The 22,095-nt window shown below is 39.9% G+C and overlaps 1 protein-coding gene and 1 long non-coding RNA gene across 3 annotated transcripts in view; both read left to right on the forward strand.

The window, feature by feature from the left end:
- LOC130077531 (fibrillin-1-like) overlaps nucleotides 1-22,095 on the forward strand; it is an 81,580-nt gene that overhangs the window by 12,648 nt on the left and 46,837 nt on the right. The window contains exons 6-17 of the mRNA XM_056242808.1: nucleotides 486-608; nucleotides 1,978-2,145; nucleotides 2,224-2,292; nucleotides 2,380-2,505; nucleotides 3,634-3,756; nucleotides 4,299-4,457; nucleotides 6,650-6,721; nucleotides 6,827-6,952; nucleotides 7,296-7,418; nucleotides 7,753-7,872; nucleotides 12,666-12,782; nucleotides 12,875-13,000. Of these exons, the coding sequence (XP_056098783.1) occupies nucleotides 486-608; nucleotides 1,978-2,145; nucleotides 2,224-2,292; nucleotides 2,380-2,505; nucleotides 3,634-3,756; nucleotides 4,299-4,457; nucleotides 6,650-6,721; nucleotides 6,827-6,952; nucleotides 7,296-7,418; nucleotides 7,753-7,872; nucleotides 12,666-12,782; nucleotides 12,875-13,000 (1,452 nt within the window). The remainder of the gene's footprint in view (nucleotides 1-485; nucleotides 609-1,977; nucleotides 2,146-2,223; nucleotides 2,293-2,379; nucleotides 2,506-3,633; nucleotides 3,757-4,298; nucleotides 4,458-6,649; nucleotides 6,722-6,826; nucleotides 6,953-7,295; nucleotides 7,419-7,752; nucleotides 7,873-12,665; nucleotides 12,783-12,874; nucleotides 13,001-22,095) is intronic.
- LOC130077535 (uncharacterized) lies at nucleotides 15,082-19,316 on the forward strand. 2 transcript variants are annotated; one of them, XR_008805780.1, is made up of 3 exons: nucleotides 15,082-15,178; nucleotides 15,651-15,792; nucleotides 19,290-19,316. It is a non-coding gene; the product is annotated as an uncharacterized LOC130077535 (long non-coding RNA). The 2 variants fall into 2 exon arrangements; XR_008805779.1 differs by having other exon boundaries at nucleotides 19,295-19,313.

Genomic DNA, 22,095 nt, shown 5'->3' on the forward strand with positions numbered 1-22,095 from the left:
GCGTGCAGAACAGAAAACAGTCTATAGTCATATTGAAGTGCAGAGGAATCAAAATGTAAATTTTATATTTTGCTGTAGCTCAAACAGTCGAGCGCTGGCGCTTGCAACACCAAGGTCACGGGTTCGATCCCCAGGGAAAGCAAGAACTGATAAGAATGTAAATGTGTGCCTTGAAATGCAATGTGAATCGCTTTGGATAAAAGCGTCTGCCAAATGCATAAATGTAATCGGTTTTCGATTCCCAACCCTACACGTCAAGTCAAATATATTTAGCGCTTTTCACAATACAGATTGTATCAAAGCTGCTTCACAATATCAATCAAAACAACGTCACAGTGTTTGTTTATTACTGGAAAAAGACATCCAAGTTTGGTAGAGCTGATCAGTGGTATGATGGGTCATTTCATTTGAATATCCCTGTGACACATGTGACCTGTCCTCTCCTCTCATCCCTCTTTTCTTCCTCTTCTTCCTCTCCATGTCAGATGTGAACGAGTGTTTGAACCCGACCACCTGCATCAGTGGGCTGTGCCTGAACACAGCGGGCAGTTACATCTGCAGCTGCCCTGCGGACTTCGAGCTCAACCCCACGGGAGTCGGCTGCGTCGGTGAGGACAGGGCTCACTTCACTGACCAATCATTATTCTCGCCAACGACATTTTCTCACAGACGAAAACGAGACGATAACTAAATAAAAACCAGTTTTGAATGACAAAATGTGCACTAGGGCTGCATGATATTGAAGAAAAATTCAATATGCGATAACTCATTAAACAATGCGATATTCGATATGTGATACAATAAAGCTGTAAAGTAAGTGTGTAAAATAAGTAAGGGTTAAGGCCCTTCGAGGTGTCCATTGTCAGGTATTAATGTACGACGGCGAGGCGTGAACCGTCCGACGCACAGCCTCGAAGGGCATTAACCCGCTTATACCAAATAACACATTTTTAAAACATTAGTTTATATTTTAATTAGTTTTACAGCCGAAATCTAAAGTTTTTACAAACAATAACTTGGTTTCCCTGATTACACCAGAACTCCTTTTCTAGGTGTCCTCTATCACTTTTTAATGGACACCCTGCAGCCAATCAGAATCGAGTATTCACCCAGACCATGGTATAAACTTAAATTATCTTTAAAATACACAGATGCGCACATTTGAATTGAGAAAAGCATTCGCTGCTCTTTAACAGCTTTAATAAGGATTAATTATATTTAATTTATACAAATAAATATGTCTGCTTAAAAGAATAAAGAATGATATAAAGAATGCATATACAATTTATTGAAAAGAAGACTGTGTTCTACTTTAGAAGAAGTGGTTTTATTTCATTTTAAGATATTTGTGCAGTCAAATCTGTGTCTGCACAGCAAAATCCCCAGTGTTAAATTAACACTGAGAGTGTGAAGTATATAAACTCTGAGCAGAGTGTTAAATAAACACTGAAGCAGTGTTAAAGTAAATTAGATAATTAAGTGAATAATTGAGTGATGATTGAGCATTATTGAAGACACCTGATGGTAACAAGCAGAATCACTAAAGGAGAAAACTATAATGTTTAGGTCACCATTATGCTGATCAGTGTTTGCTTTAGTTGGGCTCTGGACCCTGAATCATTAACTTTAGATTTTGTTTGGCTGCTGTACCTGAGTTATAACAGCCAGATCACAAATAAAAAAGGTGATCTGATGGGTTTGGTTGTGTTTTAACATTAATTTAACACTGGGGATTTTGTTCAAACTTTAAAATCATTCATATTAACAGGTTAACAGATGTTTTCTCCAGGAGATTATAATGGGTTTGGAAATGTGTTGGTGAGACCAGTGTTAATTTCGTTGACAAAAGACTTTGACTAAAACTAAATCAAAATTTGCTGTCAAAATTAACAATGAGTGAGACAGGTTCAGCTCCAAACAGCTTCAGCTCATGATGTCGTGTGTGTGTGTGTGTGTGTGTGTGTGTGTGTGTTGCAGACACTCGCTCTGGAACCTGCTTCCTGGAGGTCCACAGTCGGGGTGACGGCTCGGACAGTCTGAGCTGCTCCACTGAGATCGGCGTCGGCGTGTCCAAAGCGTCCTGTTGCTGTTCCCTGGGTCAGGCCTGGGGGTCACCCTGCGAGACCTGCCCACTGCTCAACTCCTGTGAGTCTCTCACACACACACACACACACATAAATAAGCTCGCGTTTTGTTCACTTATTGTTAATGTTCCTCCCTCAGCCGAGTACAAGATTCTGTGTCCCGGAGGAGAAGGATTCCGACCCAATCCGATCACGGTGATACTAGAGGGTAGATCTAGAGTGCACACACTCACACACACACACACACACACCCGTTCTCCAGTGCTGTGTGTTGACTGTTGTGTCTGTGTGTCAGATATCAACGAGTGTCAGGAGCTGCCTGGTCTGTGTCAGGGAGGAAACTGCATCAACACGTTTGGCAGTTTTCACTGTGAATGTCCGAAAGGTTTCGAACTCAACGGAGACACCCGTATCTGTGAAGGTCAGGCGAACGTCCTCTTTCACACACTCTTTCTGTCTTGCTTACCAAGTCAAGTCCGTTTCATTTATATAGTGCTTTACACACAGTACGCTGTTTCAAAGCAGCTGTGCAGATAGAAAGCTTTCGAGAAACCAGACAGAAAACTAAACAATCATAAAATAAAAATAAGCTGCAAAAATCTCAGCCAATCAGGACACATTTGAAGCTTAATATACACTATTAGTCAAAAGTTTTGGATCGGTAAGATTTTTTATGTTTTTAAAAGTCTCTTCAGCTCACCAAGGCTGCATTTATTTGATTAAAAATACAAAAAGAAAACGCTAATATTGTGAAATATTATTACAATTTTAAACAGAGAGAAATCAATACTTTTATTCATCAAGGATGAATTAAATTGATCAGAAGTGACAGTAAAGACATTTATAATGTTACAAAAGATTCTATTTCAGAGAAATGTTGTTCTTTTAAACTTTCTATTCATCAAAGAATCCTGAAAAACAAATTGTACACAACTGCTTTCAACACTGATAATAATCATAAATGTTTCTTGATCATCAGATCATCATATTAGAGTGATTTCTGGAGGATCATGTGACACTGAAGACTGGAGTAATGATGCTGAAAATTCAGCTTTGATCAAAGGAATAAATTACACTTTAAAATATATTAAAATAGAAAACAGTTATTTTTAATTGTCATAATATTTAACAATAATACTGTTTTTTTTGTATTTTTAATCAAATAAATGCAGCCTTGGTGAGCAGAAGAGACTTTTAAAAACATAAAATATCTTTCCGATCCCAAACTCTTGACTGGACCTCTGTGGGCGTGGCCACCAAGAGCAAAGTGACAGATTCAGAAACCAAGCAAAAGACAAAATGGTGTGCTTGTCGACCCTGTGTGACTACGATTGAATGACTCTTATTAACATTTAAAGTCACATGATATAAACACATAAGTGCTGCAGCCCATTATAATTAGTGATACTGATAGTAAATGAATGCACTACTTCCGACAACATTCGCTTTGACTCAACAACGGACATAGGCGCGATGTCAATCTGGACCAGTTAGAAGTGAAATGTGACTGTTTAAAATGTACGAATGAAAATATCTATTGTGTGTGTAGATGTGGATGAGTGTGAGCGGCCTGGCATCTGTGGTCCGGGTCAGTGTTACAACACTATTGGAAACTACACCTGCATCTGCCCACCGGAGTACATGCAGATCAACGGGGGAAACAACTGCATGGGTGAGTCTGCACAATGATTATCATTACAGTTTTCGTTAATAATTAACAGTATAGTTATCGTTATATTTATTAGGACTGGGGGAGAAAATCGATTCAAATATGAATCTCGATTCTTTCTTCTATCAATTCGCATCGATTCACTAATTTCAAAAATCGATTCTTTTACTTTGCATTACTTCTTGAAGTTATAGACACGTTATAGTTTTATTAAATCACAATAAGCCGCGAAAAAGGACTCAGATCCACGTGAACCCGAATTCAGTTCTCTTTCAGAACTAATGGTCAAATACACACATAATTGTGTCAAAATGCATATCGTGGGGAGTATTCATGTAAACACAAACTGTTATATCCTACGCGAATGTAAACATTTAGGAGAAAATCGGATGTGTAACAGTATATTAGATCCGTGCATTCATTCTTAAAGGGACTGCAGCCTCATAAACTGTTGCCGTCTGTTTCATTAATGTTAATAAAATAAATGAAAATCACACTGCTTTTATATGAAACACTTTTGAATCTTGTGGTGTGTGTGTGTTCAGACATGCGGAAGAGCTTGTGTTACAGGAACTACTACTCTGATAACGCCACCTGTGATGGAGAACTCACCTTCAACATGACCAAGAAGTTCTGCTGCTGCTCGTACAACATCGGCCGGGCCTGGAACAAACCCTGCGAGCGCTGTCCCGTTCCCAGCACCAGTGAGACACACACCTCACATCTGTTCATTTAGCAGACGCTTTCACCCAAAGCAAATGAGGAATATATGGAAGCTTGTTTCCGCCACAGAATAAAACATTTTAAAAGATAATTGCTACTTTTTATCTCACAATTGACCTATGGCTAAGCCACGCCCCCTCCACTCACTCGGACACACAGTCAACATTCGGGGACAGGCGCCGTCACAGTAGGAGACATTCCACAGGAGGCAATTGGTTATTTTTGGAGACAGAAAGATTATATATCATCTCGAAGTCACCAAAAGGGCATTAACTATGCATTGGAGGGTTATATTAATAATTTTATTGTTGAGAAGGTCTATGAAAAGCTTCAGCTCCAGGCAAAAATGTACAAGTCACAGTGTAAACGTGATAAACCGCATCTCGTTGCCATCACCATCTCAGACAACAAGATGGAGGATCAGCATTGTTCATGCACTGCAGTATTTACATGAATCATTCAGCACAACATTGCTAACATTTGTTATCTCGGTTATTTACAGATACGTTAATGAAGCTAAGTGACATGATGTACAACGCAGCTAGAAGCTAACGTTAATGTTTTAAGCTAACGTTACGTTAGAGATGTTAAAGATAACGTTCAAACACGCTGTTGACTTAGAACAGATGTAGACATCCTTGTTTAAGTCTTTTATTTATCCACGTTTAGTTGGTGTTGTGGTCTAACGTTACCGCATAACTTAATCCAGAGCAGACACTTATCTCGGTTGAGATGTGGCTTGGGAAAGGGTAAAAATTACACACCATCGCCCAGCCTCTGGGGATACCTAGTGTCGGAGTTGCATGTACCCCATGCACACCGTTTGACCATTTTTAACTTAAAATGACAAGAAAAAACACATAACAACGGATGAAAACTGACTAACTGCAATGCATTTCAATGGACGTGGAAGCAGAGAATGTCCGAGTGTATTGGGTTAGCTATGCGCACTGATTGGCTCATCGCGTTTGGGGGCGTGGCTTAGCCATAGGTCAATTGCGAGTTTACATCTCGCAATTCTGACTTTAGTTCAAATGCGTGTTACAAGGTCAGAATTGCGAGATATAAACTCACAATTGAGTCTTATAAAGTCAGAATTGCATGATATAAAGTCACAATTTCGAGAAATAAACTCGCAATTCTAACTTTTTTCTCGCAATTGCGGGTTTATATCTCACAATTCTGACATCTTTTCTCACAATTGACCGTTCGCGAAGACCCGCCCCTTTTAGTTACTGTTGCTATGTCCGACAAGCCACGCCTCTCACACACACATGTTCTTAGTGAAACACACAACGCGGAGCAGAGGACACTGGCAACACACTGACACAGACCAGCTTACTTTTGATATGTAACAAAGTCTAACCTTTCAAATTTGGTAATTTTTTAAAAGAAATTTATACAATAAATACCGTTTTGTGGCTGTTTAATGTGTCAGACAGATCGCTCAGTTAAAGCTACTCCGATCATCTCTTCCTTCTAGTTATTTATAGCATCAAATAAACATGAATGAATATCAGAAGGAATGTTGTTTTAACCGTGGAAAGACGTCAGGACACTCCGCTTCTCAAGTTAAAATCCTCCAATGTTAGTCTACTAACTCTCCTGACTGCTCTGTCGGACAAAAATGGCGGATTATGATTGGTCAGATCGCCTGTCAATCAAACTCCCTGCGAAGGGTCACTTGTGAGAGTCCAGTTCTAATGCAATTGCATGTTATAAAGTCAGAATTGCGAGATTTAAACATGCAATTCTGAGAAAAAATGTCAGAATTGTGAGTTTATTCCTCACAATTGCGACTTTATATCACACAATTCTGACTTTATAACAAGCAATTGTGAGTTTATATGTCGCAATTCTGACCTTGTAACACGCAATTGATTTAAAGTCAGAATTGTGAGATGTAAACTCGCAATTGTGAGATAAAAAGTAGCAATTTTTTTTTTATTCTGTGGTGGAAACAAGCTTGAGTGATTGAGACATTAACACAAGAAGAGCAAAGTTTCAAACATTGTCTAGAAGTAAACAGGGAGGGATTTCAGTGAAACAGTGGAAGCGTAGAAGAAAGAGGCTGTTTCTTGAATATCGTCAGGGATTCGGCACACACACACACACACACACACACACACACTCACACACACAGTCATGACCGTGACATGGTTCTCTGCTGCAGATGAGTTCGCTGTGCTGTGTGGAAGTGAGAGACCGGGATATTTCATTGACATCTACACTGGACGAGTCATTGGTAAACACATTCATCACACACACTTAAAGATAAACACACAGTTCTGTGTCCACACGTCCCTCTAAGACTTCACATCCACCCTGTGTGTGTGTCTGTGATCCGCAGACATCGACGAGTGCCGTGAGATCCCTGGCCTGTGTGCTAACGGCGTGTGTATCAACATTGTCGGCAGTTTCCGCTGTGAATGTCCGATGGGTTTCGTTTATAATGACAAGCTGCTGATCTGTGAGGGTAAGAGCTCCATCTGTGTCTCTGAAAGCTCATTTATCCTCGTCTGATTCTGGAGTCTCCAGTTTGCAACGGAAACAGCCGAATGAGTGACGGCGCTGTGTGTGACGGGTTCTAGATTAACAATCTATGAGAAATGAAATGATTTTTTTCCACATGAGATGCTCTGTGTGTGATGTTACAGGTGCTGTATGCAACTTTTCACTCTACGAAAGCATAAAAATACCATAATATCTTTGACGAATGTTTTGAATTTGGACTGCAGTACCTATTTTCACCACTAGCTGTCATTCTTAGAGCCCGCACCTTTTAAGTATGTTGGTGATATGTGTGTGTGTGTGTGCAGATATTGACGAGTGTCAGAACGGTCCGGTGTGTCAGCAGAACGCCGTCTGTCTGAACGTTCCTGGAAGTTTCCGTTGTGAGTGTAAACCTGGATACCGGCAAACTCCCACCCAGCAGTGTGTCGGTGAGTGTGTGTGTCAGACATTTCCCAACTCATAATGCTGCTACTCGGATTTCAAAGTTAATAGAACAAAAAAGCAACAGCAGCTATCATGCTTAACAGGAAACCAGCCGTGATGGTGTGTGCGTGTGTGTAGAGAGAGAGAGTGTGTGTGTGTGTGTAGAGAGAGTGTGGGTGTGTGTGTGTGTGCGTGCGTGTGTGTGTGTGTGTGTGTGTGGGTGGGTCTGGGTCATGACTGGAGGGGAATGTGTTTAAAACAGCCGAACTCAGAGCCCAGTTCTGCTTTTAGACATATTGCACCTGAAGTTAAAGTGTGATTTGATGTGATCTCTCTCAGATCGTAACGAGTGTGCTGAGAATCCAAACATCTGCAGTCCGGGTCAGTGTATCGACACGGTGGGTAGTTACCGCTGCCTCTGCCCCAACGGCTTCACATCCACCCCAGACCTGTGTATTGGTGAGAGATCAACTTCACACACCCATCTGTCTGTCCATCTGTGTGCATCCTCATGTAGATGACTAACTATCTGTGGTCTGTTCATAACTAACCATCCGCCTGTGTTCATAACTAACTAACCGTCTGTTTTCATAATTAACTGACCGTCTGTTTTCAAAACTACCGTAACTAAACACCTGTGGTCTGTGTTCATAACTAACTTACAGTCTGTTGTCCATGTGCATAACTAACCAACCAGCTGTGTGTATAAACAACTAACCGTCTGTGTTCATAACTAATTAACTGTCTGTCCATCTGTGCCACATCCTTATGTAGATAACTAACTAACTGCCTATGGTCTGTGTTTATAACTAACCAACCATCTGTTTTTATTACTAACTGACTGTCTATATTCATAACTAACCAACCATCTGTTTTCATTACTAACTAAACACCTGTGCTCATAACTAACCAACCACTTGTGTTCATAATTTACTGTCCATGTTTATAACTAACTATCTGTGTTCATAACTAACTAACCATCCGCCTGTGTTCATAACTAACCATCTGCCTGTGTTCATAACTAACCATCCGCCTGTGCTCATAACTAACCAACCACTTGTGTTCATAATTTACTGTCCATGTTTATAACTAACTATCTGTGTTCATAACTAACTAACCATCCGCCTGTGTTCATAACTAACCATCCGCCTGTGTTCATAACTAACCATCCGCCTGTGCTCATAACTAACCATCCGCCTGTGTTCATAACTAACCATCTGCCTGTGTTCATAACTAACCAACTGCCTGTGCTCATAACTAACCATCCGCATGTGTTCATAACTAACCATCCACCTCTGTTCATAACTAACCAACCGCCTGTGTTCATAACTAACTGTCCATCTGTGTTCATAACTAACCATCCGCCTGTGTTCATAACTAACCAATCACCTGTGTTCATAAGTAACCAGCCGCCTGTGTTCATAACTAACCATCCGCCTGTGTTCATAACTAACCATCCGCCTGTGTTCATTACTAACCATCCGCCTGTGTTCATAACTAACCATCCGCCTGTGTTCATAACTAACCATCCGCCTGTTCATAACTAACCATCCGCCTGTGTTCATAACTAACCAATCACCTGTGTTCATAAGTAACCATCCGCCTGTGTTCATAACTAACCATCCGCCTGTGTTCATAACTAACCATCCGTCTGTGTTCATAACTAACCATCCGCCTGTGTTCATAACTAACCATCCGCCTGTGCTCATAACTAACCATCCGCCTGTGTTCATAACTAACCATCCACCTGTGTTCATAACTAACCATCCGCCTGTGTTCATAACTAACCATCCCCCTGTGTTCATAACTAACTAACCATCCGCCTGTGTTCATAACTAACCAATCACCTGTGTTCATAACTAACCAATCACCTGTGTTCATAAGTAACCATCCGCCTGTGTTCATAACTAACCATCCGCCTGTGTTCATAACTAACCATCCGGCTGTGTTCATAACTAACTAACCATCCGCCTGTGTTCATAACTAACCAATCACCTGTGTTCATAACTAACTAACCATCCGCCTGTGTTTTTAACTAACCATCCGCCTGTGTTCATAACTAACCATCCGCCTGTGTTCATAACTAACTGTCCATCTGTGTTCATAACTAACCATCCGCCTGTGTTCATAACTAACCAATCACCTGTGTTCATAAGTAACCATCCGCCTGTGTTCATAACTAACCATCCGCCTGTGTTCATTACTAACCAATCACCTGTGTTCATAACTAACTAACCATCCGCCACTGTTTTTAACTAACCATCCGCCTGTGTTCATAACTAACCATCCGCCTGTGTTCATAACTAACCATCCGCCTGTGTTCATAACTAACTAACCATCCGCCTGTGTTCATAACTAACCATCCGGCTGTGTTCATAACTAACTAACCATCCGCCTGTGTTCATAACTAACTAACCATCCGCCTGTGTTTTTAACTGACCATCCGGCTGTGTTCATAACTAACTAACCATCCGCCTGTGTTCATAACTAACCAATCACCTGTGTTCATAAGTAACCATCCGCCTGTGTTCATAACTAACCATCCGCCTGTGTTCATAAGTAACCATCCGTCTGTGTTCATAACTAACTGACCATCTGTGTTCATAACTAACTGTCCGTCTGTGTTCATAACTAACTGTCCGTCTGTGTTCATAACTAACTGTCCGTCTGTGTTCATAACTAACTGTCCGTCTGTGTTCATAACTAACTGACCATCTGTGTTCATAACTAACTGACCATCTGTGTTCATAACTAACTGTCCATCTGTTTTCATAACTAACCATCCGCCTGTGTTCATAACTAACCATCCGCCTTTGTTCATAAGTAACCATCCGTCTGTGTTCATAACTAACTGACCATCTGTGTTCATAACTAACTGTCCGTCTGTGTTCATAACTAACTGTCCGTCTGTGTTCATAACTAACCAATCACCTGTGTTCATAACTAACCATCCGCCTGTGTTCATAACTAACTGACCATCTGTGTTCATAACTAACCAATCACCTGTGTTCATAACTAACCATCCGCCTGTGTTCATAACTAACTGACCATCTGTGTTCATAACTAACTGTCCGTCTGTGTTCATAACTAACCAATCACCTGTGTTCATAACTAACCATCCGCCTGTGTTCATAACTAACTGACCATCTGTGTTCATAACTAACTGACCATCTGTGTTCATAACTAACTGTCCGTCTGTGTTCATAACTAACTGTCCGTCTGTGTTCATAACTAACTGTCCGTCTGTGTTCATAACTAACTGTCCGTCTGTGTTCATAACTAACTGACCATCTGTGTTCATAACTAACTGACCATCTGTGTTCATAACTAACTGTCCATCTGTGTTCATAACTAACCATCCGCCTGTGTTCATAAGTAACCATCCGTCTGTGTTCATAACTAACTGACCGTCTGTGTTCATAACTAACTGTCCGTCTGTGTTCATAACTAACTGTCCGTCTGTGTTCATAACTAACTGTCCGTCTGTGTTCATAACTAACTGTCCGTCTGTGTTCATAACTAACTGACCATCTGTGTTCATAACCAACTGACCATCTGTGTTCATAACTAACCATCCGCCTGTGTTCATAACTAACCATCCGCCTGTGTTCATAAGTAACCATCCGTCTGTGTTCATAACTAACTGACCATCTGTGTTCATAACTAACTGTCCGTCTGTGTTCATAACTAACTGACCATCTGTGTTCATAACTAACTGTCCGTCTGTGTTCATAACTAACCATCCGCCTGTGCTCATAACTAACTGACCATCTGTGTTCATAACTAACTGACCATCTGTGTTCATAACTAACTGTCCGTCTGTGTTCATAACTAACCATCCGCCTGTGCTCATAACTAACCATCCGCCTGTGTTCATAAGTAACCATCCGTCTGTGTTCATAACTAACTGACCATCTGTGTTCATAACTAACTGACCATCTGTGTTCATAACTAACTGACCATCTGTGTTCATAACTAACCATCCGCCTGTGTTCATAACTAACTGACCATCTGTGTTCATAACCAACTGACCATCTGTGTTCATAACTAACCATCCGCCTGTGTTCATAACTAACCATCCGCCTGTGTTCATAAGTAACCATCCGTCTGTGTTCATAACTAACTGACCATCTGTGTTCATAACTAACTGACCATCTGTGTTCATAACTAACTGACCATCTGTGTTCATAACTAACTGACCATCTGTGTTCATAACTAACCATCCGCCTGTGTTCATAACTAACTGACCATCTGTGTTCATAACTAACTGTCCGTCTGTGTTCATAACTAACTGACCATCTGTGTTCATAACTAACCATCCGCCTGTGTTCATAACTAACTGACCATCTGTGTTCATAACTAACTGACCATCTGTGTTCATAACTAACTGACCATCTGTGTTCATAACTAACCATCCGCCTGTGTTCATAACTAACTGACCATCTGTGTTCATAACTAACTGACCATCTCTGTTCATAACTAACTGTCCGTCTGTGTTCATAACTAACTGACCATCTGTGTTCATAACTAACCATCCGCCTGTGTTCATAACTAACTGACCATCTGTGTTCATAACTAACTGACCATCTGTGTTCATAACTAACTGACCATCTGTGTTCATAACTAACCATCCGCCTGTGTTCATAACTAACTGACCATCTGTGTTCATAACTAACTGACCATCTCTGTTCATAACTAACTGTCCGTCTGTGTTCATAACTAACTGACCATCTGTGTTCATAACTAACCATCCGCCTGTGTTCATAACTAACTGACCATCTGTGTTCATAACTAACCATCCGCCTGTGTTCATAACTAACTGACCATCTGTGTTCATAACTAACCATCCGCCTGTGTTCATAACTAACTGACCATCTGTGTTCATAACTAACCATCCGCCTGTGTTCATAACTAACTGACCATCTGTGTTCATAACTAACCATCCGCCTGTGTTCATAACTAACTGACCATCTGTGTTCATAACTAACCATCCGCCTGTGTTCATAACTAACTGACCATCTGTGTTCATAACTAACCATCCGCCTGTGTTCATAACTAACTGACCATCTGTGTTCATAACTAACTGACCATCTGTGTTCATAACTAACTGACCATCTGTGTTCATAACTAACCATCCGCCTGTGTTCATAACTAACTGACCATCTCTGTTCATAACTAACTGACCATCTGTGTTCATAACTAACTGACCATCTGTGTTCATAACTAACTGACCATCTGTGTTCTGTGTTCAGATGTGGACGAGTGCGAGCGTCAGCCGTGTGGAAATGGAACCTGTAAGAACACTGTGGGCTCCTACAACTGCTTGTGTTACCCAGGATTCCAGCTGTCACACAACAGCGATTGCATCGGTACATGCACACACACACACACACACACACACACAAATATTTATTCATTTGAATGTGTTTGTGTTAACGTCTGTTTTGTGCGTGTGGTTCAGACACGGACGAGTGCACGGCGCTCCGGGGCTTGTGTCGCAATGGAAACTGCATCAACACGGTGGGCTCGTTTGTGTGTGTGTGTCTGGACGGGTATAAACTCTCTCCTGACGGCCGGATGTGTGTGGGTGAGTCCTGAAGCTGTGTGTGTGTGTGTGTGTGTGTGTGAGTGAGTGAGATAGTGTGCGTGTCTATGTGTGTGTGATGGGTAGGTTTAGGGGTCGGGTTAGTGTGTGTGTGTGTGTGTGTGTGTGTGTGTGATGGGTAGGTTTAGGGGTCGGGTTAGTGTGTGTGTGTGTGTGTGTGATGGGTAGGTTTAGGGGTCAGGTTAGTGTGCGTAAGTGTGTGTGTGTGTGTGAGAAAGATAGTGTGTGTGTGTGTGTGATGGGTAGGTTTAGGGGTCAGGTTGGTGTGCGTGAGTGTCTGTGTGTGTGTGTGTGAGAAAGATAGTGTGTGTGTGATGGGTAGGTTTAGGGGTCAGGTTAGTGTGTCCGTGAGTGTGTGTGAGAGAAAGAATGTGTGTGTCAGTGAGTGCGTGTGTGTGTGTGTGTGATGGGTAGGTTTAGGGGTCGGGTTAGTGTGTGTGTGTGTGTGTGTGTGTGTGTGTGTGATGGGTAGGTTTAGGGGTCGGGTGTGTGTGTGTGTGTGATGGGTAGGTTTAGGGGTCGGGTGTGTGTGTGTGTGTGTGTGTGTGTGTGTGATGGGTAGGTTTAGGGGTCGGGTTAGTGTGTGTGTGTGTGTGCGTGCGTTGGTGCGACCGGATTATGAGGACAAAAACCATGGATACATACCGACTCTATGAGGACATACCGTAACTACGAGGACAGCACTACTGTCCTCATAAGTCGAGCAGTGTAGAAAGGCTTATCAGGCTGCGCCTAACCACCTCCCGCTTTTTCTCAATATGTCCTTATAAATCCGTTGTACCCGTTTTTCAGTGTGTGCCAGAGTATGCTCAGAGTGTATAATCTCCCTCTATGTGAAATTCGACGCTACTGCAGTATCATACACATTTCATACACCCAGACCACGCCCAAGCGCGATTCATTGGTGGAACGCTGGAATCCTCGTCAGTGATTGGCTGCTGGAATCCTCGTCAGTGATTGGCTGCTGGAATCCTCGTCAGTGATTGGCTGCATTTCACATCCGTCAAAGTCAGCGCGCCTGCGCCTCTGATCTTCTATCGCAGACGTGTGGTGTGACCGTGTGATTAATCAGAAGATTAATCATCATCATGAAAGATTAATTAGCAGAATTCGAGCGAAGTTGACGAGCTATAGTGGGAGATTTTCACTTTATCACGAGGAAGGTAAGTGCGTTTATTTATATATTCTACCTTTATGGAGTTAAGTGTCATGAGTCAGACAGTTTTTAATAACGTTAGTTACATTACTTTAAACGTGGCCACTAAACGTGGCTAATATAAGTCCATAAGCAGTTGGATACTAGTATTAGTATTAGTTGATGAAAGATACATCTCCATGGATGCTTGAGAGAATTAATTTACATTTTGAAATAAATCAAATCTATGTTGTCATCGTGATGACTGGTAAAGTTGGTGGATGAATTTACAGTTTAATACAGTAAGATACAGAAATATATTAAATAAACAGAAACGAGACTAATGTAAAAGTATACTTTCATTAATGTAACGTTACTGTCATTAGAATGACTTGCCAAAATTATCTGGTTGATTCATTTTAGGGCTGGATATTAGCAGACATTTTATGATTCCATTCAATTTTAATTCACGTGCTTTCGATTCTATTTCCAATTCGATTTTACATTTATTATTTTAATGTAAATCAGGTGTAATACATGTAACATTTTCTAAAACTTTCTCTCTATAGTTAATTTTTCTAAGTAACGAGTTTAGCTTCATTTGATCTGAGGCGCCACATTAAAGAGTGATAAAATGGTATTAAAATGGACTGAATTTGAAATCGGAGACTGTTTCTTATCAAAAGTAACAAGCCTCAAAACCTCACTGATCAACTATTTCTGTGTAAAATGTTGTATTTATTGATATAGACTACAGTCTGACAATAATGTACTGCATATAAAGCATATCTATCTATCTATCTATCTATCTATCTATCTATCTATCTATCTATCTATCTATCTATATATCTATATATATATATATTTATATATTTATAAATACATACTAATTATGTTGTCTGGAATGTTTTCAGTCAACATTTTAAGAAAGAAGAGAATAAAACCTGAGCAGGATGCAAAAGAACACATATTGTCGGGCAAAGACAAAGCCTTCATTGAGGGACGACAAATCAACACATTCAAAGGTAAATTGTGCACCACAAGGCAATTTGACTATGTTCAGACTGCAGGCAAATCAAATCATAAAGTAGGCATGCACTTGTAAGAATTAAAAGTAGGCCTATTGCTGGCAGTCTGGACATGATCTTTCAAATTCACACATTTTACCCTTGGGTAAGCCGCTCATTTTCATAAAGGTTAAGAGATGAAAAAAAAAAAACTTTAAACAATTTTTTTATAATTATTATTTTAAAATAAATACATAAAACTATGTATACAGAGAATAGTGTAACCAAATTCAACTAGTAGGCTATATCACAGTGAAAACCAATGCTTGATTATTTTTTTTATTTTTTTTATTTCCTGCACCTCATATTACATTACACAGTTTTACAGGATTTAACTCTTTAAAAGGATAGGTTGGTTAGCTGTGTAACATATAGGTGCACTTGGATTCATGTTTTATTTGTATTATTATATATTTTTTTGCCCTTTTAGGGAGAGGTGTGTTTGCACTTGAGCACATTGAACCATCCACCTTTGTTGTTGAATACCGTGGGATTCTCTCTCAAAGTAAACATGTTAAAGATGTTCAAGGCAACTACTTGTTTGACTTCACATGGAATGGAACACGTTATTGGTAAGCTGGCTGTTTCTTTTTTGGTTTATTTATTTTTGGTTCATATTCAGAGCAAACTAGTTGCATGTCATTCTAATAAAAACAGTTATGATTATGATTTATTATTATTACTATTATTATTACAATATAGGGCTGCACGATTTGGGGAAAATGTCATTGTGATTATTGAGGTCAATATTGCAATTGGAATATGCGATTGCGATATAATAAACAAATGGTTTCATGAGTCAACTTGCTAGGTTCTAAAGCAAAATGCACACACAGATTAGTGATAATTCTGAAATGTGTATTTCTCAACTCAAACTAGCAACAACAACTAAATGATTGATAACATCTAAGCCATTGATGTCTGGATAAAAATTAATCCACCCCCATTTAAAACATTAATTAGAGCCATCCAACATTACAGTGATTCCATCATTACAATTGAAAGCTATAATTTTTTTTTTAAACATTTATTAGACGTCAAAAAATATAACAGCTTTTAATTTAAGTGAACTTCAAATAATCCTCACATAAACCCATTATAAATGACATGTCATATTTACCTGTGCCCTTCCTGTCTAACAGGTATGCAGAAATTTAATAAAGTTATCAAACAGTCTGCGACTCTGCGCTGCATAAATAATAAATAGACTAATCCTTATTAAAGCTACATAAGTTCTTTAGTCAAGAGCAGTGAGTAATTTTCTCTGTCCCCTTTGTTCTGTGATTAACTTTACTGACAGAAAGCTTTGGCTGCCGGCCCTTTAAGAGCAGCCGCTGCTGACAGAGACACGGATCTCACATGCGCCTCATCCTCTCACAACTCTATACGTCCATCATAAGACTGCTCTTATGTTATGAAGATACTCGACAAACGACATTTTGGCATAATTGTGTGTGTTGTTGTTCGTTCAAGCGCGAAAGAGAACTGTATTCTGGCGCGTCTTTCTGTGAGTCACAGTCGGACATTCAGCGCGCTCTCTTTTGACTTGTCTCGCATGAATGGTTTTAAGCAATCGCATGAGAGCATTATCATGTAACACTAGCCAAAGGATGACAAAAAATAACAGATGCTGCGTTAATTGCGTTAACAGCCCATTGTTTATTTTACATAAAATCGCAGCATTTTGCACCATATAATCGCACAGGCTTGACATCGCGATTACGATTGCGATAAGATTAATCGTGCCGCACTATTACAATAGCAGATTTGCTAGGGTTCTCATAACATTAGGAACTTATTAGTTAGTGATAATCAATAACATGGTTATTGTTCAACTGGGGTATTTTTTTTACCTTAAGTGGATCATCTGACCTATTAAATTCTTAGGAAGTCAAGTTAACTTTCACAATGTGTATTTGAATATAGGTTAAATAGGCCAAGGTTAGCCTAACCCAGTGGTTCTCAAACTTTTTCGGTCATTCCCCACTTTGGACAAGGGGGAATTTTCAAGCCCCACTGCCCCCATCGCCCCGACACAATGCTAATGAAATACGTAACAAGCTTAAAATGTTCCAATTTATTGAAGTAACAAGTAGTATCAGTATAGTAACAAGTTGTATCTAAATACAAACTAACTATCTACATCAGTGGTCTCAAACTCGCGGTCCGCGGGCCATTTGCGGCCCGCAGGGTGATATTTTGTGGCCCCCTACTTGACATTAAAGTTTAATGTTAGTGCGGCCCGTCGTTGCGTGTGCCGCGTTTAAAAAAAAAAAAAAAAAATGTATCCCTTATGGGCTACCATAGATAGTCTCGTGACACGGTGGGTTTGTTGTCAATAGTTGTCATAGACAACCGCGAAGTACAAACATACTGCGCCTGGAAAAAATGAGCGCGTCGCTTCAATTATGAGCGCGCTTGCCGCGCGCCTACATTTGAAATAACGAACTTGAGCGCGCAAAATATGTGAGCGCGATATGTGAACGGCCCCTTGGCGAGCTAACACCAATCAGGCCACGAGCTACTGATAGCTCGCGAGCGACGTGTTGGAGAGAGACCCTGCTTTAAAACAATGTGAGAATAATCATTTTGAGCTTGTAATATGTGTCCAACAGGTTGATAAGAAGGTTTGCTTTGATTTGTGCAGTCAGTAATTTGAGACACTATACATGTGTAGAAAGAATTCAATAAGACGGGCAGACATGACTGCAAATATTTGTATTTCAAAAGCAATAATTGTTTTTCTAAGTATAATAAAAGGAAATGTGCCTTCCAAAAAAAAAAAAAAACATTCAATATCATTAATGTGTTGTATAAAGAAAATAAAAAGGACATAAGCAAATATAAATATCACAAATATGTGTTATAGACAAAGAAAGTTTGTAAAAATGAACTTCAACTGTCAGAAGGACAGCTCATAAAGAACCAATCATGTACAGAAAGGAATGTTCAAATTCAGAGGAACAGTTCAGAAGAAACGTTAATAATAAATATTGAGAAGATTGGATCAGTTGTGCTCCTTTTTTGGAATACTTGAATACTATTTTTTTGTGGAATCCTTGATGCGGCCCAGCCTGACCCCGACTCTACCTCCAGCGGCCCCCAGTTAAGTTGAGTTTGAGACCCCTGATCTACATCAAATAACAGCAAGTTCAAAAATAAAGAAAATGAAGTGCATCTGTGTCATAACTTGCATAAAATTCAAAAATAGAGAAAATAAAAGTGCCTCAAAAATAAAAAAGAAATAAAAGTGCCACTTTGCAATCTGTTAAAAAAAGAAAAGAAGAGAAATACATTTGGCAAGACAGGTCTATTTATCCCTGCATTAGTGACTGCAATGAGCCTGTTTTGCATTGCACAATTTCTCAAAGCAGGGTTGCAGGCTTGATACTGCCACTCTCAAATCATGTTCAATGTTCAGAGAAATTTCATGTCTTGTCGTAAGCCACAACATAATGACGTCACATATTTTCCAACCCAGCCCTCAGCCCCCACTTACGCATGAAACAGCTTCCAGCGCGCCTGGCCATCGGCGCGAAACATAGGCTACATATCTATGGGCGCAAAAGTTTGTTCCGCTACAATTAATATGCCGACGTCACGTCAATCATTATTTTGGGGGTGGGGAGGGGAATTCCTGTTACTTGTTGTCGCCCCCGGGGGTGATCGGTCTAATAAGCGGCAAGACACAGCTATAAGGACGGTTTGCTCTCACACGCGCTGCATTAATAGTCACACACAGCGCGCGCAGTCACTACTCTAGTGCGCGGTCTTGCTCCAGATTCCGGGAGATTGGATCTCATTTGCGGGCGTCAAGGAGCCGCTATCAATATGCGGGAGACTCCCGGAACTTCCGGGACATTTGGGATGTCTGGATAAAGATATAAAGGCATAAAAAGGAAAATTTCCTCCCGTTTGGCGCGCCCCACCTGTCACGTCTCTATTCCCCACCAGTGGGGCGCGCCCCACACTTTGAGAACCGCTGGCCTAACCCAAATGTTCAGTTAGAACCGTATGTTTCAGTGTGTGTCTATGTTTTAAGTTTCTTACTGCACTATTTTTATCACAGCATAGATGCAACAAAAGAGGACGGTGGAGGAATGATGATGACAAAAATCCAAATTGCAAAGTCAAGACAATCATTGTTGACGGAAGGCCACACCTGTGTCTGTTTAGTATAAGACATATCTTTCCAGATGAGGAGGTCACATACAACTATGGGGATTCCTCTTGGCCTTCGCGTTTAAGGGTGAGTCTCTTAAAGACTTTATCACTGAAAGTCAACCATGTTCTGTATTTCATGAATGTTAGTTTTTTATATGATGCAGATTATTTAAAAAAATTCTGCACGTCTGCTTTGTCCATGACGGAGCCATGAAAGGGACACTAGATATTTAGTCTTTGGTTGATACTAGAATTAGTTGCGGTGACCAATTGGCAAGCATCCTTGCCTCAGTGTTGTACCTGTCTTTCTCATAATTACAGGAATTGTGTGACGAGACATCAGTGGCTGTGACTGAATGCAGTGTGAATCCTTCCTCATCAGTGAAACAGAAAGTAAGTGAGCGCATGTTCCTTCATTGTTTTCTTCTCTTTGACACAGGCAATGTTAAGTGTAGGATGGTTGGGCATCATGCTAGACTGGTTGACGTGGACTGTCGTCTTAAAGACGCTGTTGTGACGTCTCAAATTTGAGTAAAATGTACATTGCTCGGTTCATTCATTTTCATAACTCGTGCGTTGGGGGATGGGCATGACACTGACCTGAAATATAAGGACAGTTCTCCACTACGAGGACCATCATGTCAGGGTTAGGGTTTGTGGAAAAGATGTTGCTTTGGGTACAGTTGGTACTCAACACGAATAATACTTTTACCGCTCCCGTGGCGGTAAAATTCGGATGTGTATTTGCTGCCTTTTACCGCTAAGAGGCGCTACAATCACAGACTTTGAAAGGTGTCAGTTTATTCTCTCTATTGCGTAATCTACCGCCGCGCCGCGACTCATTCAGAGCGATTGAAAGCTGGTAACAGATGAATTCAAGTGAAACATTGTAGTTAAACGAATTCATAATCACAATACTGAAATTAAATTGAATAAATAGTGAAAACATTACAACATAAAACATTGCAACAGAAATATATTAGGCTATCAATGAGGGTCTGGAAGAGCATAAGACGTAATTTAATAGCGTTCAGACGGTAGCTCAGTGGTTAACGCAACATGAGCCTCACGGAGCTTCAAGCGATCCGAGATCGAATCTCAATGTAGCCAACATGCTGTTGGCCGACTTCATTTGTGTTTTACCGTTCTTGATGCTTAAATAGGTAACTGTTTATTAGCGAGTTCATTAACTGTTTATTTATTTAATGTCAAGCGTTTTGTTTAATTATCAATGCCACATTAACGTAAATTTGCTACATTCCATGTCCGCTGCACGACAAAACTGATGAGAGAAATGAAAATAAATAAAAAAAGAAAGCTGATCGCGTCAGAAAATGAAAATAATGAAGCTCGTCTTTAATCTGCTAAATTATTGTTTTGTGAATCATTCACGAAATTGAGTTGACTGACAGTGAGTGATACCTGGCCATAGCAACGGGAGAAATTTTTCAAAACAGATCCATACATTGAACAAATCAGAAAAGACTGATTTTGTTGACTTGACAGACTAACTAAATAGTATTACTTTCAATATAAAAACAAATGAAAATGTAAAAGAACACTACAATTAATTAAGTTTGAAACCCATCGCAAATTTTGAAGAATGTAAGAAACACAGAATCTTATTCTTGCAACATTTTAAATTTGTATTGCCAAAGAAATTTCAGCTAAATTAAACAATTAAAACAGTACAAAACAAAAATAGTCCAAAGCCACATAAATTAAGAACATGCGTTTTTCTTTGTCTGTCTCTCGTGCTGGATCTCTTTTTAGCAAGTTTATTTTGTCTCCCTCCCTCCCTCCAAAAAAAAAAACTGTAACAAATTATTTAGCCTTTGTTGCTTTAAAGACAAAGCATGCCTTGTTGAATTCACCTTACAATAAAACGAGGTTGATCGCAAATTAAAGAGCTCTGTATCTGCTGTGGCATGAACGTGTTTAGTCAACAGTTAATGTTTAGATAATGCCAGATTGTTGACAATCATACACAGTGCTCATTCTAAAACTCTAAAACTCTACAAAACCAGTTGAAACAACTGGATTGAACACTTTAATTGAAATTTTGTGTGAAAACTTTAAATACAAAAAATAAACTACAATATTTATAATTTAATAAGATATAGGGCCTACATTTGGACACACCGAGAGATTTATAAGAATTTAGCCTTTGCCTGCTCATTGGGCTGGCTATCCGACATCTCCATATGAAAGAGGAACATTAACACCTATTGTGCCGATAAAGCCACTGTCCCTCCAACCCCCCCACAGGCTCTCTGAGACTGACTTACAACAAAAAGAAGTCGCAATTCACACTTAAACCGCTATTCTAGCATTAGACTATTAAAGTGTTGATAATGAAGGAATTAAATAATGTAAGCTACATGTAGTGATATTTCTGTCATGAAACTTTATTACTAAATATTTCATTTCAATAATTCATTCAATTTCAATAAGTTGTTCTTTTTTATTCAAATAAACCTCGAACCACAGTGCTCCGTTGTGCTGCTGTTAAACTAAATAACATTTATAGAATAATTATGAACTTAAATGAAACAATATAGCAACATTTCGACAAAAATTATTTGATCTGCTTTTACATTTTAATTCAGGGCGATTTAGCCTACATTTAATTAGAGCGAGATTTTCCCCCTTGTCCTTTCCTCGTTGGGAAGCGCTCACATCATAGCTAAACATGTTTGAGTAGATCATCT

This window comes from Rhinichthys klamathensis, unplaced genomic scaffold (assembly GCF_029890125.1).
Source record: "Rhinichthys klamathensis goyatoka isolate OS25496 unplaced genomic scaffold, OSU_Roscu_1.1 h1tg000755l_1, whole genome shotgun sequence".
Lineage (NCBI taxonomy): Eukaryota > Metazoa > Chordata > Actinopteri > Cypriniformes > Leuciscidae > Rhinichthys > Rhinichthys klamathensis.